Raw genomic sequence first — 25002 nt, 5'->3', positions numbered from 1 at the left:
TGGTCCATATGGGTGGCATCTGGATTTCCTGCGGCAGGTGAAGGCGGCCATGGGGAGGCAGTTGAGGTGGGCTGATTAGCTGGGGAGTCACTTGTAGGAAGTGTGGAGCTGTCCTGCTTCAGGGACGGCCCTGCTCTTTGTCCTCAGACAGGCACACGGCCTCACCCTCAGGGAGGCCCATGGCCAAGGGCCAGCCTGGCGTTTTAGAGACAGCAGGACGCTGTTATACCCAAGGCTGGTGGGGGGTGGGGGTGGGGGCGCAGGTGGCCTTAGCTGCCTGAACCTGTCCCTGGGCTGCATTGATCACAGAGGGTCGCCTGGGGTCCTGCTGCCCTCAGAGCCCTAGAGCAGCCTGCAGGAGCCTGGGCTAGCCCAGAGTGGGGGACCCTCTGTAGGGTCAGCCCCCAATGCCTGGGACAGGACAGGCTGATCTGGGACGAGTGCCCCTTTGGGACAGAGGCTTGAGATTTCTTGGGTCCAGTGGGGAGCGGGGCAAAGACAGAAGATCCAGAGAATAAGAAACCACGCCCCACCTGTCTCCTGACCTTGAGCTTCACGTGGTGACAATAAAGCACTCCCTCGGCAGTTGCTGCAACGCAGCTGCTGCAACACAGCTGCTTGGGGAATCACCCCACTGGCTCCCTAGTGAACCCAGGGACCTTGGCCTGGAATAAGGTCAGAGTGAAGGCTGGAGGGGGCAGTGCTTCCTGCCCAGATCACAGTTATTGCCAGCTGACACTGAGCTTCATCTGTGGGTCTAGAAGCTCACGTGTGGACTGAATCACACGGAAGCAGAGGCGGAGCCACAGACATGTTTTTGTCTATGCACAACACTTTTGAAAAATTTGAGAAGTTGCCAATGTTGAAAAACTAGATTTCACATGGAAAGATTGATTTCTAGCTTCTCTGAAAGAATAACTGTGGGCCTGTATCACTACATGGTAACACGGCTGAGGCCAATGTGTGCCTGTGTTTGAAAAAACCAGGAGTTCTCTAATTTGCCACAGTCCCCACCGTCCCCTACTGCCTCACTCCCACATGTTTTACTCATTTACTTGGCCTGCCCCAACACTGTAGGTATGGAGTTTTCAACAGCTGCTCTGCACACACAAATGCCGCTATGCCCACCCATCTGCCCTCACTCACACTCTCTCAGCCACCAACACACACTTACCCTCCTTCTCGGCAGGAGGCACAGGACTCCTGCTTTTGCCTCGAGGGCTGTTGCTGGGCTGCTGGGGGGTGTCACCCTCCGGCTGCAGGTGCTGCGGTGCTGGTGGGGCAGGGGGAGCTGGCTTAGGGGGAGCCGTGTCCTCCCGGGGGGGTTCGTGGACTTTGGTGACCTGCTGAGAGAGGCAGGGAGAAGTGAGCGTCTTGACAGGCCATCCAGAGGTCACAGAGATCAGGGGAAGCCTTCCAGGACCCCTGTGTGTGACCAGCCTGGAAACTGAGGCTCGGAAGAGGGAGTGACACACCCAGGGGGCACACAGCTCGAGGGCCGGGAGGGCAGGGCTCTACACAAAGGGTATGGGATGTCCCCGCTGATATCAGCTGGCTGGCAGTGGATGCGGGAACCAATGCTAACCTCCCCACCAGCCCCTTCCCCCATCCCCAAATCTTTCTGGGTCCCAGAGAGACGGAGGCTGACAAATGCGGACCGTGCCCAGCCTCAGGAAGCAGGCAGCACAGCCTGGCATGCCTTGTGCCCCTCACCCCTCTGAGCCCTGCTCAGCTCAGACCCTTTCAGCCCTCAGCCCCCAGCTGCACTTGGGAAGCCCAGGCCCACCTCCCCCAAGGGGGATGGCTTTGGCAATGACTGAGCCATCATGAGAAGGGCACCTCAGAGGGTGCTCCTGCTTGGCCGGGTGAGGCTTCTTTGGGGTCCTCAGAAAGGGTCTCACGTTAACTGGTGGGGGCCCTGTCCTTCTCTCTGAGCTGCTATGACAGTGGGGAGACTTCCTGCCCCCGCACAACCCAGGGCCTGATCTGGGGAGCTCTGGAAAACCCTCGGCAGGAGCGGGTGGCTTGGTAACAGTGCCCAAGCTTGCTTCAGGGGCCCCTGAGTGAGGCTGGAAGGCCAGAGGGAGAAGACCTGCAGGCCTGGTCCCCGGGGCCCCGCCCGGCACACCTGCCACTCCCTGAGCCCTTCCGCGTGGTCTCCATGGGGATTTCTCCAGGAAACAGGGAAGAGCGAGGCTGCAGGTGCAGCCTTCCCCCGCCTCCACCCCCCCCCCACCCCCCCGTACTCAGCCTGATTTACTGTCTCCCCAGCAGGAAGTGAAGGTCACAGGCTCGGCAGGAGTCCTGGGGCATGGGAGGCAGATCGGCACACTCACAATTGGGGGGATGGCGGCTGCACGCTGCTTCAGCTGCTTCAGGTCCAGTGGCTTCTGGGGCGAGGCGTTGGTCCTGGCATCGCTGGTCGGGGTCAGGAGGCTGGGCCGCGGCGACAGCAGCCTGAGGGCAAGACCAGCGTCAGGCCCGTGAGTTCAGAGTCTCTCCTGGCTCCAGCCTGGATGGGGCTGATGGGGCCGTCAGCGGGAGGCGGATGTCTAGGATCACGGGGCCGAGGAGATCTCACGTCGGGAGCTGGGGGGCTCCTCCCTCCACACTCTGGTCCACGCAGGGCCCACAAGGGGCCAGGATACCTCCTACCCCAGCCTGGAGGCCCAGCCAGGCTCAAACACTCCTGAGACAGCTCAAGGCAAGGAAAGCCCCAATGAAGCTCAGGCTCAGGGCCTAGACCACACTCAGCCCTTTGGAAGCTGCTAGAAAGGCTAAGAATCAACCAGACTAAGGCTTCGTGAGTTTAAGAGATTTAGAGAGATTATTTGTCACCAAATGTGAGAGGCTCAGGTGTCAGGGTAGGACCTGGGGAGCCCACCTATTCAGCCAGAATGTTCTGGTAAGTAGAATCTCACCTGCCCACCATCTACTGAGGAGCTAGAGCGGGTGGGTGCAGGCTTTGAATGGAGAGGCTGATCAGTGTGTACACTGCCTGCCCATCAGCCCTGCCATGGTGCTCAGCTGGAGCTGCAGCCGCCTTGTCCCCTAAAGCAAGGTCATGTCTGTCTGCTGCTGACATGCAATACTGGGAGTGCGCCTGAGCAGGGCACGTGGGAGGTGGCCAGGGACAGAGTCCTAGCAGGGTAGAGCTGCCATGTCCGGGGCATCCGGGCAGAGTCTGCCCTGGGGTTTGGCTCAAAGCTGCTCATGAGTGTAACCTCCTTCAGGAAGTCTTCAGGGATTGCCAGGACACCCCAGCACTGGGCACAGTGCCCTGCCACAATCCTCGTCTGGCTCCTCAGCTGGCATGAGGTCTCCAGGGCAGGAGCTGGGTCTGCGCCAGCTTTAGAACTCCCTGCCCACCCACTGGGGCTACCTGGTTCCTACCCAGCTCTCGACTCCCCTACTGTGACCTACACTTGCTGACTACACAACAGGCGTAGCGCTGTGCTTAGGGTGCATGAAGGAGACCCAGAATCCAGTGTCTGCCTGCAGGGCGCAGAGCCAGCTGAATGATCAAACAGTGCGCTTAAAGGCAGGGTGCGCTGTGGGCTGGAATTCAGCTGGAGGGCAAAACAGAGGTCAGGTCCCCAAAGCCAGAGGTCCTATCGGCATAACCACTACCTTCCAGGTAAGATCCGTGACAACCAGGATGCGGCTGGCACCACCCAGTGCCAGCTGCCAGACGCCCAGTGAAGAGCAGAGCACGGCTCCTTCCTGCAGACAGAGCAGGAGAGACTCAAGACGTGCAGCCTAGGTGCCCTCTGCTCTCTGCTGCGGTGGCGAGAGCACAGCCTGTGACAAGCCCGTCCTGCAGGCGCTCACCTCCCAACTGCATCTGCCACACGCTCAGCTGAGCAGAGACAGCCACGGCGATGCCCGCTGGGGCGGCCCACGGTGTGCAGGTGGGGCCAGGCACAGAGGTCATCCTGACTTCTCCATGCTCAGCTGGCCTCCACGGTCCTCCCGACCCAGCTCATCCTTCCTCCCACCCTCACCCCTCCTCGACCTCTGCAGAACCTGCTCCAGCTCCGAGGACCACCTGAGGCCTCTCCTGCAGCGGCTGCCCCTCCTTGATCCCCTGGACTCTGGCCCAGCCCCGTTTTGCCTGCCACCCTGCGGCCAAGACACCCTGACCAGGTCCAAGAACCGATGTTATCACCTGTCCTGGCGTTCCCCACCTCTGGTTTCAACGGTCACCAAACCCGGCCTCCGCCCCAATTATCAATGTTCGATATACCGGTGTGCATTTGTAAACCTAAACTTAAAATGAATACACTGCAGTCACTTTGGACAACACTCTGGCAGCTCCTCAAGAGGAGAATCAGAGTCACCGTAGGAGTCTGAAGGCATACCTGAGAGAATGCAAACACGAGGCCTCACGGTAACTTGTTCACGAAAGATCACAGCAGCCACGATTCACAAGAGCCAAAAAGGTAGAAACAACGCAAGTGTCCAAAGCCGGATGAATAGATAAACAAAATGTGGTCTGTCCATACAACGGAACATCATTCAGCCGTAAAAGAATGAAGTGCTGAGCCTCGAAAACATGATGCTAAGTGCAAGGAGCCAGTTGCAAAAGGCCAAGAAATTCCCGGAATAAGCAAATCCACAGACACAGGAGACACAACCGCATTGCCAGGGCCTGAGGATGGAGGGTAAGGAGTGACGGCTAAAGGTCCGGGGTTTCTTTTTGGGGGTAATGAGAATGTTCTGGAGTTAAGTATTGGTGATGATTACCCAACTCTGTGAATGTGCTAAAAACCACCAAACTGTGCGCTTTAATGGCTGAACTGTATGGTTTGTGAACGATGCTTCAATAAAGCTCCTGCAGGGAAAAGATAAAGAATACACTATTTGCTAGCCATGAAATCAAGGGTTTGATACATTAACTATGTTGTTTCTATGGACAATAAAGTGACAATGTTATATTATTTGCTGTATAAAATACTTTTAAATGTCAATTTTAAACTTAAAATGTAAACTTTTTTGTCTGTGTCAATATAACTTTGTAGGGACACAAAATATGTTTTAATAATACACACAAAAAAGTGTCTGTGTCTCACTCTTTTTTGGGGAGGGGGCCATGCCCATGGCACACGTAAATTTCCGGGCCAGGGACTGAACCTGAGCCACGGCAATGATAACACCAAGCCCTTAACCCACTAGGCCACCAGGGAACTCTGTGTGTCTCACTCTTGACTGTCAGCAAACCAGAACCCTCCCCTCAGGGCTGTGTCCTGCCTCGTTCCCTATGGTGCCTTGTCCAGGTGGTGGGCAGTCAGATCGGAGGAGAGGGAAGCCAGGACTGCCAGGGTCAAACGCTCTCAGCAGACACCAGCTGGGGGACGCACACAGAGGTCCAGACCCCTCTGTCCTGAGTCCCCCGCAGCCCCGGCCAGTGAGGCAGGAGCTGAGTGGGGACCGCAGCCATGGGCACAGCATGTCACAGGTTACAAGCTGACAGCCTGGGCTCTCAACTATACAGAACGGAGCAGGCAAGAAAGAGGGTCTGGGTTGAGATCCTCCACAAGCACAAGGGTCCTGAGCCCCCAAGGAGCGGGCAGATGGCGCTCACGTGGCTCCCCCATCTCGCCGAGCACCACGGCGGTGGTGGTGAGCACCACCCCCGGAGCCATCCTCACAGCAGTGCCCTCCATTCTCTTCCCTTTGTTTTCTTGGAAGACAGGGCTTTTATTTTCCTCTCCAGAGGCCCCGGGCAGGGCAGGGGCTCTCGGAGCCTGGCACTGTGCACATGATCTGGGACGGGCAGGGACGCCGGCAACCAGGCTGGGAGCAGCCAGCCCCCACCACCCAGCCCTGTGGTTCAAGGCTCCAGGTTCAAATCCTGCCTTGGGCTGCAGGACTTAAACCACGGTGCTCACCCAGTTTCCTCATCTGTAATCCGGGTACGAGAGCAGTCGCTCCCTCCAAGGACTGTCCCAGGGGTGGGACAAGCAAAGGCATGGGAAGTGCTGAGAACAGCCCCTGTGTGAACAGGTCAGGCATCTTCCCATTACTGTGGTTTTTCTTCCTGCCCTGGAAGACCAGGGCTGGGGAGGGGAGGGGGTGCCAGGGGACTCCGGGTCTGAACAACAGGCCTCCTCTCTGCCAGCTTCCCCATTATCACCGGGGCGGGGATGATCCCTGCTGCCAACAGTCAGGCTGCTTCCCATGCCCCCGGGACAAAAGCCCCCTCCCCAACGGGACCCATGGGGGCCACCGTGGGGGCAGGTTGGGCCAGGTCCCTGCCCACCTCTGTGACCTCCTCTTCTGCCCTCCCCTCTCCCCCTCACTGACCCCACTCTCCGTCCGCCTCAGGCCTCTTTGCTGTCTACGGAATATAAGTTCATGTGGCCCCAGGGCCTTCGGCTGTTCCCTCCACCGGCTTTCTCTCCACATCTCACACTATGTACTCTGATCATCCTTCAGTGCCACCTCCTTGGACAGGCCTCCCTGACCACCCCGCCCATCCCTGCACCTGCTACCCCCTCCTAATCTCTCCGTCATCCCCTTATCACATGAGAATTCCCTTTCTTCCATTACCGTTCCGGTCCTCTACTAGTCACTCTCACTAAAACGTAAGCTCCCTATAGCCAGGACCTTATCTGTCCTGATCCCAGCACCCCTTGAGCCCAGAATGGTGCCTGGCACATACTGGTGCCCAGTTAATCATTTATGGAATAAATGAATAAAGTAGAAATTGCTGTTACATTCTTTCCAAGTTCCAGGGGCTCAGCGGAAAAGCCACGTTCCATCCTCCTCTTGGAGTGACCTTTGGGGGAGTCCCTGAAGCCTTCCAAAGGAGGACAGCAAATTCTTTACTGAGCATCTACTGTGGGCCTGGTACCAGGTTGGCAACATGGCTAATAAGTCCATTATTCTCACAAGAAGCTCAGAAGTGGGGCCACCCACACCCATCTAACACATGGAAAAAAAAAACAAACAAAAACTGAGGCCCAGGGGAAGGGACTTTCCAAAGAGCCAGCCCTTCCAGAAAATGCCCAGGCACCTTCTCTGGGAAGCAGAACAGGCGAGGGGCAGGCAAACTTGAGGTTCTGCAATCAGAGCCTCTATCTCTGGCCACAGGCCAGGAAAACTCCCCAGCGGAGCTGCCTGGCGGAAAGTGATGGAGAGTAAAAGCAGGATATGATTTTCTCTCCCAAAGCCGGCCAGGCACGGGCCAGAACGAGATGCATCTTGTGTCTGTCCAGGGACACCCAGTTCACTGCGCTGGGGTTGCCAGGCAGGAAGGAGGGCTGTGGGCAGGCGGCCAGGACCTAGGGTCGCCCAGGGGGCCCACCCGTCCCGCCGGCCCTTCTGAGAGGCGCTGGCTGCCAGGCTGTGCTCTGACGCATCCCGCCTGCGTCCTCCGGCGCCCGCCTGGCCCTGTGCGGCCGCGGCCGGAGAGGGAGGGGTGGCGGACTGCCAGCCAGGAAGAGGTCAGGAGGCTGGCCTGAGTCCAGCCTCACCCTGGGCGGGGGACTGGCCTCGGTCACATAGGGCGTGACAAACCAGGTGTCCTGACTCCCAGCCCAGGGCTCCTGCTCCCGAGGGAGCCAATGCTGGACATTCAGGCAGGAAGAGTGGACGGAAGCCAGACCCAGCTGGGGGAGGGAAGGACACGTCCCAGGGTGGGGCTGTAGGGGAGTGGGGAGAGGCTGAAAGTAGGCTATGGGGCTTCAGGCCTGGCCCAAGAGGTCCAGGGGGCTAATGGGATACAGCCCAACCCTCCGAGCTGTCCAGCTCAGGCAGGCCGAGTGCACCCCAAACACAGACTCCAGGAGGCCACTCCACTGTGGCTGCCCCATGAGCTCAGCACTCTTCCTGCTAAGAGCAGAAACATGTGTTTCCATGACTCTATCCCCCGTGGCCAGCAGGAGCGGGGTAGGGAGCCGCCCACCCTGACCCCGTTACCCAGGCACAAAGAGTGAGCCCAGTGGCCCACCCTGGCCGCCAGCCCTCCCCAGTGGACAGAGATGCAATGAGCACTGTTTTCCAAGATGTGCCCACGAGCAGGAAGCTCAGGACCCCTGTGCCCTCAGAATCCCGCTGGCCAGGCCTTCGCCTATCAAAGGGCCACACACCAGACCCGCTGTTTCTCAGACAAGCGGGATGAGGTTCCTGCCAGGGACCCCTGGACTCAGGAGGATAACATGGCCCACTAGCTTTTGTGGAGCACGTGGAGACCCAGAGAGCTCTGACCAAGACTGATTTTTTTTTTTTTTTTCACGTCCTCACCCCATGGCACATGGAGGTTCCCAGGCTAGGGGTCGTCAAATCGGAACTGTAGCTGCCAGTCTACCCCACAGCCATAGCAACACCAGATCTGAGCTGCGTCTGCGACCTCTACCACAACTCATGGCAGCGCCAGATCCTTAATCCACTGGGTGAGGCCAGGGATTGAATCCATGCCCTCATGGATACTAGTTGGGTCCTTAACCTGCTGAGCCACAACTGGAAACCCAAGTCTGATTTTTTCATATGAAACATTCTAGAACTTGCCATTTTCTCCTGTCCCAAGGTGAATCATGGGGCAGAGGAAACGGCTCCCAGTGAACGCATCAGATTTGAAAGTCAGATTTTCCTCCCTCTCACCCTGCGAGAACTTTTCCGAGACACGTGAGAAGAGAGAAAACAGACTATACTGTTTTTAGTCAAAATAAAAATGACCCGCCTGCCTCCCTAGCAAACAATTCTCCAAGCTGCCCGGATGGGAGCAGGAGCGGGTCTCCACTGCCCCGCCTTCTGCTGCCCACGTTCAGCCCTAACTTGGGGCTGCCAGCTTTGGTTCTGGCCGGGGGCCTCGGGGACCCTCCGTGGGCAAAAGAGGAGCCGCTAAGCATCCCGGGAATCCGCCCTTTTTCCCTGGGTCGATCGCCATCAGCCTCATGTGGACCTTCATCACCATCCGCTGGGACGTGGTCACCACGGCCTCTCAACCTGCATCCCTGGGTCCCCAGTCAAACCTCCCACACACGGAGCGGGTTTCCCAGCCTGAGACACCCCCCAACTCTCTCAGGCACAGCTCTCCAGGTCTTCCCGTCACCTTGAGAACAAGGTGCAGCCACCTACCCAGCCCGAGAGGCCCAGTGAGGTGGGCCCTGCACCCTCCCACCGGGCCCCCCCACTTGCTCTGCCAGCTCAGTGCCTGAATCACGCAAGCTCGGTCCCACCTCCAGGCTTTTGCACTTGCTGTTCCCACTGTGCTGAGGGTAGAATCGCGTCCCCCAAAATACAATCACAAGTCCAAACAGCCAGGTACCTGTGAACTTCTTTGGAAACAGGCTCTTTTGCAGATGTGATCAAGTTAAGTGAGGTCCTTAGGGTGGACCCTAATCCAATGAATGTTTGTCCTTATAGTAAAGGGAAATCTGGGCACACAGACATAACGGAGAGAATGTCACGTGACTGGAAGTGATGTATCTACAAGCCAACAATTGCTGGCACCACCAGAGCTGGGGGCGGGGCAGGGGGGCAGGAAGAAACCTTCAGAGGGAGCAGCCCTGCAGACAACACCTTGACTTCAGGGGCGGTCCCTTGGGACAGCAGCTCTGGATGCTAATCCATGCTGCCCGCACACCCTCTCCCCAACTCTCCCTGTGGCTCCCTCCATTCCCGCCCAGGTTCGGCTCAGAGTTCACCTCTTAGGGGGACCAGCTCTCCCCCGCCCCGACTCTGTCCTCTCCCAACGCAGAACTTCTGTGACTGGACTATTCAGTGCCAGCCTCCCTCCAAGGGGAGGCCTGGAACCGGCCTTGTGCCCTGCTCTCTCAGTATACAGGTGGTGCCTGATAAGTGTTTATAGAATGAGAGATAAAAGCTGCCCCTCGGCTGGCCCACTCACCTGTTCTTGTCTCCACCCTCGGGCTCATCCACCTCATCGGCGCTGCAGGTAGCGCTGGAGTCGCTGTCCTGGGGGGCGCCCGAGCCCTTGGCCGTGGGGCCTTTGCCCCCAGGGCCACTGCCCTCCTTTTTCTCCACCTTGAGTGCCCCCTCGGGTGCAGCCTCAGCAACGGCCTCCGTGCCCGCCTTGACCTTGTCAGGCCCCTCCTCGGCAGCCTCCTCCTTGCACTCGCTCTTGACGGGCTCCGAGGGGGGTGTGTCGCCGGGCTCCTCTGTCTTGCCCACATCTGCAGCCAGCTCTTGGGCCACAGAGGGCTTCTGCTCCTCCCCTTCCTCAGCCGAGGGGGCAGCTGTGGCCTCTTCTTCCTTCTCCTCCTTGGGGACCACGGGAGGGGGCAGGGAGGGCGATGGGGGTGCCGGTGGGGGCGTGGGTGGGCCGGCAGCTTCCGGAGCAGGGTCGGGCTCTGTGGGGGCCGGGGCATCCTCGGGCGGCGGGGTGGGAGGCTCGGGGGGCGGCGCATCAGCGCCTGGGGCAGGTGGGGGCTTGGGCCCGTTGTTCTGCCCCGTATCCTTGGCGGCCTCAGTGCGGGGTGACGGGATGCTCTCCGTGTCAGAGCTGTTGTTGACAGCGGCTGTGGGGGAGAGCGAAGATGGGGTGAGCAGCGTCAGGGCTCAGGGTCAAGACAGGCACAGCCATCCCCATGGCTCCCACTTGGGGCAGGAGCTCAGAGCACCGTGGTCCCATCGCTTTACACCGAACTGCCCTGAGGCCCCTACACACCTGGACAGCCCACCTGGCCCCCTCTTGGTGCCCTGTCCTTCTGTGGCTGCCCTCTCCACTTGCTGACCCTGGAGCCTGGCAACCTGCTAACTTCCAACCCTGGGGTGGGCCAGCACCCCACCTGCCCAGGGTCAGGTGAGGGTGGCTGGGCTGCAGGTCTTTGTTCTGGGGTCTCCTTGTTCTCAACCAAGTTGCAGCCCTGGCTCTGCCCTGACTGTCGGCCTGGCCAAGGTCACATCTGCAGAGTGGGGACAACAGTTCCCACCTCACAGCGGGTATACGGACAGGGTGAAACCTGGTAACTCTGCTATTGAATCACCACTGTCATCGTAACATGACGCCAATGGGGCCAGGGAACTTGGAGGAGCCCAGGGGGAAAGGGCTCACACTGACTGCAACCCCCAGCTGTTTCCCACAGGCCTGGTACACAGCAGGTGCATGAAAAGTGTTGATCGAATGACTGAATGTGTGTACAGATGAAGGGAAAGGGGACCTTGGTTTTGGGCCTGGCTCTTTAGCCTTAACAACCACTCCTGTCACTTCTTTGGAGTCTCAATTTCCCCCATTTTCTACATAATGGGGACATCTGAAACCACCTCCCCCACCCTTGTTGTTGGGGAAATCAAACTGGGTAAGAGTCATTGGTGAAAATCAACAAAGCAATCGATCCGTGCATACCAATAGGCAGTAGTGAGCCAGGGAACAGGATGGGGAACAGACACTGCTCTGAGAAGAGGGGACAGAGGTGGCAGCAGCACAAATGGTGGTGGTCACAGGCAGAGGCTTGCTCACAGAAGTGGGGCCCATCGCAGAAGGCAAGTGGCCTTGGGATGCCCCCCACCCAGCCTGGCCCTACCCCTACCCCCCAGGCCAGCTGGCCACATTCGTACCTGGGCCACTGCATTCCCCTCTGGGTACCTCGTTCCCAGAGGCGTGTAAGGCTGGAAGGAAGCAAGAGAAGGGTTAGAAGCGAGCTGGCATGAGCAGCGGGGTGGGGTGGGAGGCGGTTTCATGGCCAGGGAGGCAGGCAGCATGGGGGACCGAGAGTCCTCATGCTTGAACTCTCCTGGGTGTCCTTAGACAAGTCATTGGCCTTCTCTGGTTCCCAGCTCCAGGGTCCTGGCTGGCCCCAGGGCTGGGAAGAGGCCTTTGGGGCTGCCCACCCCTACCTCACGTCTCAGACACAGAACCAGGCCAGCAGGGGCTGCTGGTGCCTTGCTGGTGCGTCCTTCAGCCTTCACTGTCCCCAAGCCCCTGGCTCTCCTGCTTCTCGCCTCCCTTCAAGGCCCAGAGCAGAGGAAACCCCACCCCTTCCAGAAATAATAATCCCAACAATAGCAACACAGGGCTTGCCCTGTAGGTGCTGGGCTCTGGGCAAAACTCTGCACGCTCATCTAATTCTCAATAACCTCTAAGCTCAGATGTTGCTGCTCTCCTTTGCAGATGAGGAAACAGGCTGAGTTACTTGCCCAAGGCCACACTGCCCAGGGGCAGGAGAGGGTTGAGTCCACTATCCTGTGGCCCTAACCACCCGGTTCCTGCCCCCACCTTCTGCTCCAGCAATGCCACTCCTCCTCTCACATAATCAGCCCAGAGGACAAAGGGGCCAGTGCTGAGGTTCAGGGACGGGTACCTTAACCCCAGAGCCCATGTGCCCATCTACAAAATGGGCAGCTCATGCCTGGCTCTCTCTCTCCCTGCACCAAGAGGCCTGTCTCCATTGGGAGCTCTCAGGCGTGAGCACGCGCTGAAGCACCAGAGGGCCGTGCATTCAGGTGGCTGGGCCCACCCCCAAAACATCACTCAGTAGGTCCAGGTGGGGCCCGAAACACGTTTGAATCCTGGTCCCCAAACAAGCCTACTGGGTACCTGGAATAATCTCTCTGTGCCTCAGTGTCCTCATCTGTAAATGGGGTGATGACAGCAGCTACTCCGCTGGGCCGCTGAGACAATTAGAGGGAATAGCTCAAGGCTGTTGCTCTCATTACAACCACAATCGTTACTGGAGACACTACTGGGCCAAAAGGATCACGCCTCTCGCTCCTGGATTCATCTCCAGCCTGGATGCAACAAGGACTTGCTGTCCGCCCCTGGAGGGGTCTGCGGTGCCGGCTGGGTATTCTAGAAGGTTCTACGGGGGTGACTTCAGGCCCTAACCCAGAATCTGCCTCACCACCTCTCCCCCACTCACAAGAGAACATAAATAGTGAATGCCCGTTAGATGGAAGACCCCAAGTCTACCAGCTACATGACACCCCACATGAATGTTTCTCCTCTCCCTGGGCCTCGGTTTCTGCATCTGTAAGATGGGAACATCACTCAGTACCTTTGGGTAGGATCTTCTAAACTGCTTCTCTTGATCTGCTCAGAGCTACCAGGTGGTTGCAGAAGCCTGGGGACTGGCCAGACCAACTCTCCCCCTCCTGACTACCCAGCAAAGAATGACCCTCCCCCAGGCTTGACAGGGTGTGTTGAACCCTACACATGATGGTGAGCTCATTACCACACAGTTTTCTTACTGGGCAGTGCCTGTCCTGGTTTTAATGCTGAGCCCAAGTCTGGCTTCCTTTAACTTTTGCGCCAAGCCTGCATCCTGCCCACATATAGCTGGGAGAATATTTAGAGAGGGGACTGGGTTTCTGCTCCCTAGGTTCCCTTTTACTGGCCATAGATGCAGGACCCAGAATATGAGGACCAGAGGGATCTGCAGCCTTCCATCAGACACTGGTCAGCCTGCTGGCCAGCTTAGGCTGGAGAGACCCAGGGCTGGTGAGGAGGCCAGACTCAGCATCCAGGTTCGTCCCTAACATAAGACAGCAGTAACCCCATGGCCCAATTCTCCATTTCAATGAGGAAGTAGGATTCAGGACGGTGAATACCCTGCAGGCTGGTACAGGCTGAATTTACTTTCAGGCCTTGCTTACAGAGCTAGGGGGTGATTCATGGCTTCCTCGCACGGTGGCAGACGTTCCGGAGTTTAAAACACTGAGACAGGCAGAGAGAAGCAACAGGAAGAAACCTTGAGCAGGGGCAGGAGAGCAGGTTCCATTCACCGAGAACTTGAGGGCCCCGCTGGGCAGCCCTGGCCAGGGAGGCAGCGGAAGGAGAGGCAGGGGCGGTCAGTTAAGCAGGGGGTGGGGTCTTCAGGAGGGTCCTGCCACCGGAGCAGGTGCACACCAGGGAAAAGGGAGTGGCATAGCTTAAAGAGCAACCAGGAGCAGGAGCCTACCAATGCGCGGCCTGGTGTGAGTCCCAAGTCTACAAACACTGGTTCCTCAGCGGAGCCACGTGTTCGGGGGAGTGGGGAGTGGGCTCTGCATCTCCTGCAGGCAAAATCCTCCTTCTGAGAAGCGGGCAGAATGGCTAGTGCAATTTAGATGATCAATGCTCGCTCTCCCTTTAGCAGCCCTCAGCTGGTGGGAGAACTCATCTAAGATCGGGGCAGACAATGCAATGCTGGGATACCTGCGGGTGATGAGACAGGATGTGGAACTGCCTGCCCAAGTCTCAGTGCCCCAGAGAGAAAACCAGGGGCTGTGCAATTTGTCCTCCAAATTGGGACACTTGGGAGTAAAAGGTAGCAGACTTATGTAACTTTTGAATACATATCGACCAACGGGATTGGTTCAACTTATATTGGTGGACTTATAAAAAAGAATAGTTGTGGTGAAAAAACTGTTTTCAAAAATAACTTTTTTTTTTCCCTAAAATGCGACACTAGATGTGCTGGCAAGAAATAGGTGTCACCAAGGCTGGATGATGTGTCCTGAACGTGTATGGTCACCAAGCGCAAGACTGAACTCACAGGGGGTCAGGAGAATTGCATGGACAAGTGTCCGATGGGCAGAGAAGCCAATCACCATCATTGCTGTTGCCACCATCAGCACCATCACCCCCACCCCCCCACTGCCATCATCACCACCACTGCCACCGTCACCACCATCACCACTAGCACCACCACCATCACCATCATCGCCATCACCATCACACTCCCCCACGCTGGGGCAGTCCAAGCCCCTTCTCAGCAGCACCCAGATGTTTCTGGGAGAGGTCAGTTCCCACCAGCCTGCTCTCACCTTCTGCCTCCTCCGCCATCTCCTCCTCGTTCCCGCTCACGCCTGATACTTCCATCTCCTCGTCCTCCACCACGGGTGGGAAGGCGGCCTCCTCACTGGCAGCGGCCGGGGTTTTCTTCTTCTTCCTCCGTGCGTTCCTCTCCTTCTCCTAGGGCACAGAGATAGTGGTGGGTCAGGGCCAGGGCCAGGGCCAGGGGCTGGGCTGTCGGCCCAGGGACTCCCCGCGCCCGAGGCTGGCCATAGCTGCGAGGGACAGAGATCCCAGCCACATGACCCTGAGGGTGGCTTCCCCCACTTGCGCCTCACTGCGTAGCCAGACAAGCCAGCGTTTATTTTTACCCACGGCTTCATTCTTCCCTCATGTCCCAGTACACCCGGGGCACAGCCTGGCCTATTGGCTGCCTGGACATCCTTCCAGAACAGGTGAGAAAGGACTGCCTCTGCCTGGAGGCCCCCTGTGATTGCTCCCACCCTGCTGACTGTCCTAACCAGGGCAGTGACCACACCACCTGGAGGACACCCTGCCGGGCGCAGTCAGTACACTAGAGAGAATGAAAGAATGAAGCTTTTCCCTGCAGTCTCATCTGCCCCCAGATGAGGCCAGGGGCCAGGCTGGCTTGGGTAGCTCATACTCTTACTTTATAGGGCACCAGTCTTTGTAGGGCACCTCTCACGTGCCAAGTACCACACAAGGGGCTGAGAATATGCAGGGAATGAGATACACGGGGTCCCTGCCCCACAGGCCAGCTAGTTGGAGGGACGGGCAACCAACACATCAATTAAAAAGAAGACTCAGAGGTGGGGACACAGCTGCAGAGGGGGACTGACAGGGTGTGGCGAGAGGACATGGGTGGAGCTAGAGAAAGGCCTCTCCCAGGAGGTGACATCTGAGCCGAGGTCTGAGTCGTGAGAAGGAGCTGGCCAGGCAAGGCTCTGGACGAGAGCGGTCCAGGTGGAAGGAACCGCAAGTACAGAGGCCTGGAGGCCTGGCTGGGTGGTTCGAGGAACAGAAAGAAGGCTCCCACTGAGCAGTCTTTCACTTCCCTCCACACCTGGTGACCCTGGCCCCCAAAAGCCCAGCTCCCCACGCTTGGAGCCAGGCACTCACCCCCCAGCTCTAGCACAAACATCACTCCTCCTTGACACCTCCCCGGGACTCAGAAGGGTGCCTCTTTACTCCCATGCTTAGCCAGGCAGAGGCTCAGAAAGTGTTTGTTGACTGATTTACTGCATGACTAAATAGGCAGTGTCTGGGGTTTGAACACACACAGTCGGCAGGGTTGGGGTATGTGTGGAAGCAGTGTGCTAGGGTTCCGAGGTGACCAGGGACTCCCAGGGGAATAGACTGGCATCTAAGAGGGGATCCGCTCCCATACAGCTGATGTGACAGGAGGGGTTGCAGCTGGAGCCCTTTGAGATCTCCAAGGAAGGAGATGGAACCCACAACAGTCCCAGATACATCAATGGCTCTCAGGGAAGTGCCTTACACTGGGCTGACAGGTGTCCTTCTAGAATTCAGGTCTATGCGAACTTTTGAATGTGATCTTATTTGGAAAAGAGCTCTTTGTAGATATAATTAGGTAAGATGAGGTCCCGTTAGATTAGGGTGGACCCTAAATCCAGTACGACTGGTGTCCTGAAAAGAAAAGGGGAATCTGGACACAGAGGCACCCGGGGAAGTGATGCAACCACAAGGCAAGGAAAGTCAAGGACTGGGGGCCACGGCAGAAGCTGGGAGCAAGGCAGGACCTTCCCCTGGATCCTTCAGAAGAAGCACAGCCCTGCTGACACCTTGACTTCAGACTTTCAGCCTCTAGGGTAGCAAGAGAATACGTTTCGGTTGTGCTAAGTCACCCAGTTTGCGGTACCCTGTTTCAGGAAATGGGAAACTGACGACCCTCCCCTCCACCAATCCCCTCGCCCTGGGAGGAAGCTATCACCCGGGAAAATGTAGCACAGCCCAGGGCAGACGCCTGTCACCTCGAGGCATGGGCCTGGCCCCTCACCACGCAGGGCTGGGAACAGCCTCAGGGGACCCCCCAAGCCCCAGTCCCTGCCAGGGAGTCGGATCACTTCCTGTCCTGCCTTCTTCCTGAGCCAACGGCTGTCCTGGGAGCACAGCCGCGTGGAATTCGAAGAGGAAGAGGGAAACGTCTGTCTGCCGTTATTCACAGTTTCCGTCACCCACACTCAGCCAGGGCCACAGCTCCACCCGGCTGAATGTCCACTGGGCCACCGTGGGAACACCCAGGTCTGCATTGCCCCAAACCCGAGCTTCTCCTGGGAGCCCCCGGCTGGAGCTTGTGGAGGTGCGAGAAAGTTGTGTGGCGTGTGGGTTCTGTGGGCGCGGCTGAGGGCTCCCCCTTCTTCCCCAATCTATTTTTAGCCGACGGGGACTCACTCCAGTACTCTGGCTGGTGAGGCTGGTGAGGCAGGCAGGCGACGGTTGCCTGGGGAGTGGGGGTGGGGTGGATGCCCAGAGCTTCACAGGCAATGGGGGCTCCCGTGGGCCCGGCCGCAATGCACATCCTCCTGAGAACCTGAGGTCTCTGACCCAGCAGCCCAGGCCACAGCAGGGTAAGTTCAATGTCAATGACGGAATCCTTTCAATACGGGACCTGAGAGGCTTGGTGAGTGTCTCCCAGGAATCATACCAAATCCTTCCACACGTGGCTCTAAACCATTGAATCGGGAGGTGTGTATGGACCAGGAGATGCTGGCGATACTAGTGTTAGTAATTAGAGCTGGCGTTCACTAAGCACCTACTTATTCGTTCCTTGCATCTGTATGTCTGCTCTGCAAATCAGAGCATGCTGCTCCCATTTCAAACTCGCCCGGGGCTCCCAGACCCATTGATAAAAAAATCCCCAAGTCCTCCCCGCTCCATACAGCCCAGAGTGATCTAGATCTGGACGCCACCCAGCTCTTTTTTTTTTTTTTTTTTGTCTTTTGTTGTTGTTGTTGTTGTTGCTATTTCTTGTTTCTTGGGCCGCTCCCGCGGCATATGGAGGTTCCCAGGCTAGGGGTCGAATTGGAGCTGCAGCCACCGGCCTACGCCAGAGCCACAGCAACGCGGGATCCAAGCCGCGTCTGCAACCTACACCACAGCTCACGGCAACGCCGGATCGTTAACCCACTGTGCAAGGGCAGGGACCGAACCCGCAACCTCATGGTTCCTAGTCGGATTCGTTAACCACTGCGCCACGACGGGAACTCCGCCACCCAGCTCTTTAACTTGCCCACCCTCCTGGGTCTGTTACGAACACACTGCCCTTCTTGTGTAAACGCGTGTGCCCCAGCCACAGGGCCTTTGCACTGGTCGTTCCTCTGAATGGACATCCTTCTCCCAGAGACTCATGCCCTTACCTCCATCAGGGCTCTGCTCATATATCACCTCCTCAGAGAGGTCCTCCCTGATTAACTTGTCAAAATCAGCTGATCCTTGCTCCCCATCTATTGCTTTCTCATCTCACCAAACCCCTCATCTTATCATCTTCACATCACTCTCTTGAAATTGTTTGCATCAATTTGTCTCTGGAACTAGAACTAACTTCTCAAGGGCCGACATCTTTGTTTTTAGCCGAACTCCCAGCGCACCTGGAACAGTGCCTGGCACAGAGCAGGCACTCCGTAACTACTTCTTTCAATGCATGAACCTGATAGACAAAGACCTTGGCTCAGCGAGGCAGACACTTGCCCAAGATCACACAGCTCGAGGGTCAAGAAGTCCAGACTTCAATGCAAGTCAGGTTCAAGTACTTCCCTGCCTGACCACGTCTCCCTGCAGGCCTGTGCTGCCTCAGATGGAAGAGGCAACAGAGGAAAACAAAGCAAGGTGAGGCCTTGGCTGAGACAGACAGAGACAGAGGAACACGGAAGCTGAGCCCCAGGGCCTGGATTCACAGATGGGAGAAAAGGGTAACCTTCGGCCATTAGGAGGGGGAGGGAAAACCTTGGAGAAGTGAGTGGTGCCAAATGTTACATAACTCTGGGACGTGCTCCGCCTGCCCACCCGATCCTGCTTCCTGCTGACGTTGCCCGCGGCCATGCTCAGGCCTGGCCTGGCGCGAGGCAGGAGGGGACCCCCGCTGACCCGCTGCTTCCCCCACTCCTTCCTGCGCTGGCCGAGGGTGACATGTCTTCCTGAGCTCCAGACGGGGCCTGGCCAGCAGCCAGAGGTGGCTGCCGCTGCTTCAGGAATCACAAGGACCGATGTCTCTCCAGGGGACTAGAAGGTGTGGGGGAGCATCTTGTGAGGCCTGCTTGCATTCCTCAGTGACGGGGAACTCACCCCTCCACCACGACTGGCCACGGGCAGGATGGATGGGCCCAGGCTGAGCCCACCTTTCCGTGACAGGTCCCCGGGCCACTCCCTGCATTTTTTCCACAGCCTTCAACATAAGTCCATTCCTTCACCGTCAGTCACCAGGGAACGAGAACCAACCCCACTCTTCCAAACAGCCCTTTCTCATCAAGTGGCCAGCAAGGTTCACCTCGGGTCTGTTAGTCACAGAGCATGGCCTGGTGGCCCCCCACCTTCTAGCCACCTTCTGCTGAGTTCTGTGTGAGCCACGTCCAGTAACACACAGGGCATCCACGAAGGGAAGCCAGGTGCTCCTACAGATATGCGCTCAAACTCCCTCAGAGGTCTCACCAGGCCCCTCTCCCTCCTGACCTCAGCATCTTCGTCCGAGGAATGGGGGCAATGGTGGCGACCCCAGGGGCCTGGGGAGGGGCCCAAGGTGGGCCTCGAGGTCCCCTGCTGTTCAAACCTCCTCCTTGGGTTGTCAGTGATGCTGGCTGCCCACCAGAGCATTCGGGGTCTGGGGACAAGGAGGGCAGCCATCTCTTTTAGCTTTGGCTATGTCTCACCCAGACCAGTACAATCCACCTGGAGCCCAGCCCCCGCTGGGATGCCCCTTAGCTCATAAATCTTCGATGCCTCCCACTATCCATTAAAGAAAGACTCAGCTCCTCATCGGAGCTGGTAACACCCTGGGGCACCTGCTGCAGCTTCCCTGGAGTCTGGTAGGTGTTCATCAAAGGTTTGCCGAGGGTATTATGAGGGTCACGCCCAACACATATCGAGCGCTGATCCAAGGCTGGGCCTGGTCCTTTACAAATAGGGGAGCCTCTGCTGCTCACAGCAACCCTATGAGAAGGCAGCGAGGCTGAGGGCTGAGGCCACGAGCCCATGGGCACCAGTCTGAGGCCGCAGAGCTGGGGTGTCACTGCTAAGCCCAGAGCCTTGCTCTCAACCCTCCTGCGAGGCTGCATCTTTAAGTGAGCGAGTGAATGAATGAATCAGTCATTCACTCCAGCCACTCCAGCAATCCAGGAGCAGACACATGCTCTACCCAATTAACAACCAAGGGAGACATGACACCCCAGCCACCAGACATCTGGTGGCTATGTGCATGTCCCCCATGTGCCACCACTGCCACCACCACCCCTGCCCTTGCTTAGGACCACTTGTAATGTGCCGGGCCTGGCCCTAAGCCCTTCACACCCATTCACTCAAATCATCCCCGTAGCGGCCTTTTGAGGTGGGAACTATCCCCAAGTCCTAAGTGGGGAAACAATGGCACAGAGAGGACAAGCCAGTTGCCCAAGGTCACACAGCTGGTAAGTAGCAGAATCTGGATTTGAACACAGTGTCTTGGGCCCAGAAACCCTATTATGGCTGTTCCTGCACATGTTATTCAAGAAAGTACCTCAAACGCCCCTGAGAAGAAAAGGGGGGCAGTGGCTTTAAAATAAACTAATGACGATGTTGATACTATTATGACTAAGAGTAGGGAGAGCAGCTAACCCCCTCGGGGCGCTCCCCCGCTAGCAGACACCAGTCCCTTAGGGGTAGAAACGCATCCAATCTTCACCTGAGTTCTCCGTGTAAGGGTTATCATTCTCCCATTTTACAGATGAGGAAACTGAGGCTCACAGGGTAAAGTCGCTACCTGAGGCCACACAGGTGCCAAGTCACGAGGCCATGGTTTGACTTCACTTTGGCCCCTGAGCCCAAACTGCACCATCCACCTTGCTGGGGTCTCCAGTTCTCCAACCCACCTTCTCAAGTTTTGGGGTCCCCAGGGGTACAGCAGGGCCATGCCCCAAGGAAACCTGGAAAGTGTGGCTGTGGGACCGGCAGACCGTGAAAAGAGACACTTGTAACCCAATAGCTGGGGCGAGGCTGGCGTGTGGGCACACGCTGGGCTGGACTGGGCTGTGCTGGGTTAGCTGGGAAGGGGAGGGCTGGGAGAAGTAGGGAGGACGGATTGGAGGGAGGAGGGAAGGGAGAAGGAAGATCCATTGTGCCTGGGGTGATGCTCAGGGCCACACCCCCAGCCCTGTTAATCCGGAGTTGCTGTGTGCAGGCTGACATCCCTCCCCGCTTCCTCCCCTACCCGATGAGCTGCATCCTCTTTGCACTACGGGATTTTAGCAGGTGTTAAAAAGACAGGTGCTCCTCGGCCTCAGCCCTCACTGAGTCTTCCTCCCTGCAGAAACCAGAGTCCTGGAAAATCTAGAACAAAGCAGAGCTCCTTGTGCACAGGGGAGCCCTGCTTGAAGCTGGAGGAGCACCGGGAACCAGCTGACCGGCAAGCGGGGAAGTTGGCCTAAGCCGCCACGACAGGGAACAAGCTCGAGGGTCGGCCTCAGCCCTAACCACAGGGGCATGGGCCAGTGTCCCCTCTGGTCTAGAATGCCTGGGAGGCTAGGAAAGGGGTGTCCTTCAATTCTGCACAGAGCTCAAGAGAGAGTTCAAAGAATGTGATTCTGTCCCTGGTCTGCTGGCCATGCTGTGTGACCTCAGCAGCCAGCTCACCTCCTCTGGACCAAGGCAGGCTGCATGGAGAAGCCATTTGGCCTCCCTCATATTCAGGCTGCACAGGCTTTAAACCCAGCATAGGCAGCCTGATAGGAGGGAACTGGGGGAGCGGTGAGCTGTGTGTCTCCCCCTTTTGTACCTTCATAACTAGAAGGAAATACACGTCCTGAGGTCACGTAGCTGTGGGTTCAAACCCCAAGTCAACTGTTTATGAGTCTGGCTGAGCCTTGGGTTTCCCCAGATCTAAAATAGCGACAATGCTTCCATGTCATAAGTGTGCCCAAAGTGGGGGGGACGGGGAAAGAAAGAGAAAAAGAGAGAGCTGGGGGAGGAAGGGAGAGAGAGGGACGGGAAGGGAAGATTAAAGAAAAAGGCCGCCCCCAAATGGCCCTCGCTTCCCAGTAACAGCTGTGGAGGAAGCGGCCTCTCCGTGGAGACCATTTACATGCTCGGTGAGGCGAGCCTGCCCCTTCTGTGCTCCGTGCTCCTGGGGGAGGGAACGGTCTAGGCCTCGTCTCAAGTCCCCTGGAGGCCAGGGCTGGGCCGGCTGCTCCCTGACCTGTCCATTCTTCCCAGGGGTGGCCCTAAGATTGTGAGTTCAAACAGGGAGGGGGAGATGCCGACTTAGGGTTCATCTGCCTCTGGGTCTTCATTCCAAAGCGCTGACAGCCCTAAATCCCTGGTGAGTCAGCGCGGTTTCCTCCCTGCCCCGAGCAGGCACTAGAGGCTCAGAGGTGTCTGCCCCAGGAGTGCTGGGGTGGGAGTGGGGAGGCGGGAGGGTGGGCCTGTCCATGGCGGCACCCCCGGAGGGATGCTTCAGGCACAGATCACCCCCTGTAACCGTTAGGGAGACCCCTTCCTGGCTGGGGCTCTGGAGCTTCAGCCTCCTCCTGGGCCCACAGGTCTGGCTGGGGTGAGCAGGGCAGTGCAGGGGGAACTCACCATCTTCAGCTTATGCTGCTGCAGGATCTCATCCAGGTTCTGCCTCTTCTTGTAGTTGAAGTAGAAGTTCTTACATTGGGACACAGTCTTGGAGCCCACCATCCGGGCGATGGCCGACCAGTTCCGGCCGTGTTCCAGGAGACCTGCAGGGGAGAGGGCAGCAGGTGAGGGGCAGCCAAGGGGGCCTGTGCTCACAGCCTGGAGGGTCAACAGACCCCGGGCAGAAAGCAGCCCTGATCCCAGGCCTCAGGCTCCCTGCAGAGGTCCAAGGCTCCGGAAAGACAAACTAGGGGGAGGGGGGTGGCATCAAGAGGCACCGGAAGAGTGCGGCAGCCTGGCCTCCCCAGGCTGCATGGGAAAGGCCTAGGCTCCTGGAACCCGAGGGGCAGGAGGGTGCAGCCTTGGGTGCACCCCTGCCGAGGCCACTGTGAAGGGTCCCGGAGACTGAGGCTTGAGGTCTGGGGCACAGACCCCGCCCGGGGCCCCACTTCTCCTCCTCCCCTGGCTGTCGTGACCCAGCACTGACACTCACTCGCAGCTGCAGACGAGGCCTCGGGAGACAGGGCTGTTTTCCGGCCGCACCGGGCCAGGGAAAGGAAGGAACGTGTGAGCAGGGGTGGGAGGGTGGAGTCCGGGCCAGGAGCCGGTGAGCTGGGCCAGGAGATGCTGCCCCCAGGTTAACGGGGCACCCTCAGGGCCCAAAGTTCCCTGCCAAAACCTAAAGGCCCACCCTGGCCTCCAGGCAGATTCAGGGGCTGGGAATGGACTTGCCCCCTCCACCAAACCACAGCCCCTGCCCCCCCATCTCCACAAGCTTCTTTCACAGCCTCGAAGAATCCTTATGTGGAAAGACCCCCCCACACACCCAGAAATTGGCAGACCCCATCCCAAACCCTCCTAAGTCAGAGAAAGTTCCCTCCATCCCCACAAACTCAAGTCAGAGCTGCGCCTCCAACCTCTCTCCCATTTTCAATGCCATAAATCCCAGGCTCAGCACAAAGGCACCCCCCACATGCACCGGAAGCCGCCCAGAGTCAGCCCCTCTGCCCACAAAGCTTATACGCGGACACGCCTTGCACAGGCTGGCGCCTCTACATATTTACACCTTGCATCTCCCGCTGCGTGCCTTTGTGCAGCCAGGTCAGCCTGAGCAGGTAGGGCCTGCCCATTCCTGACGGCCGCTGGAGGGACGGACAAGAGGCTCACGCCTCCCAGGGGCTGTGGGGCAGGCCTGGGCCCCCAGAGGGCAGCAGGCACGAAGCCTGAGTCACATTGCTGGGAACACAGCGGCCTCTGAGCCCCAGAGCTAGACTTGTAAGGACGACAGAAAGATTTCCCATAATGAAGTTTGAAGCTGTTTGCCTTGAATCAAATCAAGCTGCAAGCAGGGAGGGTTACGACTGATGTTTTGCAGGGGTGCGGGAGCCTGAGGGGCTGACAGTCTGTGTGTTGGCATTTTCTGGTTTCCATTCATTCATCCATCCACCCACCTATCCACCCACCCACCACCTATCCACCCACCCATCCATCCATTCAAACGTGCTGACGGCTTGCTATGTACAAGGCTCTAATAGTCATAAAACAGCAGCAAAAACAACATCAACAAACCACCACGTCACATGGCCAAGCAACCTGGAGTTTGCAAAGCCTTTTAAAGATCAGGTTCCCTCTCATCCTTGCTGTCGAGGCCATGGCTGTTTTCCCATCCCTAGGACGGGGGAAACCAAGGCTCAAGGGATCACAGCAACTCTCAAGCTTGTAGGATGGGCCAGGGGCCCAAGTGGACATCAGAACCCAAGTTTTCTGCTCTCCCGCCTCTGGACCAGCGGGGTGGGGGTGGTGCTGGACTGACAGGCCACCTGCTCCCCTGTGGAGGCCATGGGGCCACGTGGCTCCTCGGCAGCTCCTCAGGGTTCCTCAAGGACAGGCACAGAGGGGAGGGCCGGGGCGTGGGATCAAGTGTAACCCAGCCCCCTGACCTTTCCTTCTGCCCGCGCCAGCAGCAGCTGCCACTTCCACAGAACCTGGCGGAGGACGATGGGGACGCGTTTATTTATATTTCCCCAGCCGGGGCCAAGAGAACCCAGGCAAACACGTCGGCCGGAACCCCGGTAGGGAGAGGGCGGGTCTCCCATCTGGGCCTGCTGGGGGGTGTGGGGTGAGGGGAACGAGGGTCCAGGGGGTGGCAGGACCCCCCCCCCCACCCCGCAGGTTGACATTTACAACTCAACACATAAATAAAGAAGCGGCTTAGAGTTGGCTTCGGTCGTTAGGGTCCTAATTAACCTCACTCCTGGAGCAGGAGCTTGGCAGGGGGGGTCACCCAGCTCTCCCCCGAAACTGGTGAAGGAACACTGGACTGAGTGGTCCAGAAGCCTTGGCCAGAACTGCTGTGGGGTCTCCACCATCCCCTCTGCTCTCGGGCCTCAGTTTCTTTAACTGCTGTGTGAAGGACTAGGGTGAGTGTCCTAATATTACTGGCCAGGGTCCCTGGGATGGGGGTGGACAGTTTTCCTTCTGGT

At 57.9% G+C, this 25002-nt stretch overlaps 1 protein-coding gene across 27 annotated transcripts in view; it reads right to left on the bottom strand.

The window, feature by feature from the left end:
- NCOR2 (nuclear receptor corepressor 2) overlaps positions 1-25002 on the bottom strand; it is a 228297-nt gene that overhangs the window by 33824 nt on the left and 169471 nt on the right. For 18 of the 27 annotated variants that reach the window (XM_047762226.1, XM_047762212.1, XM_047762205.1 and 15 more), the window contains 6 exons: positions 22481-22623; positions 14710-14857; positions 11524-11574; positions 9854-10484; positions 2337-2457; positions 1175-1346 (listed from right to left, as the gene is read on the bottom strand). In XM_047762226.1, coding sequence (XP_047618182.1) covers positions 1175-1346; positions 2337-2457; positions 9854-10484; positions 11524-11574; positions 14710-14857; positions 22481-22623 — 1266 coding nt within the window. The remainder of the gene's footprint in view (positions 1-1174; positions 1347-2336; positions 2458-9853; positions 10485-11523; positions 11575-14709; positions 14858-22480; positions 22624-25002) is intronic. The other 9 variants (XM_047762215.1, XM_047762223.1, XM_047762222.1 and 6 more) reach the window with 2 other exon arrangements.

Source organism: Phacochoerus africanus, chromosome 15 (assembly GCF_016906955.1).
Source record: "Phacochoerus africanus isolate WHEZ1 chromosome 15, ROS_Pafr_v1, whole genome shotgun sequence".
Taxonomy (NCBI): domain Eukaryota; kingdom Metazoa; phylum Chordata; class Mammalia; order Artiodactyla; family Suidae; genus Phacochoerus; species Phacochoerus africanus.
This window is presented reverse-complemented; position numbering and strand designations above follow the sequence as displayed.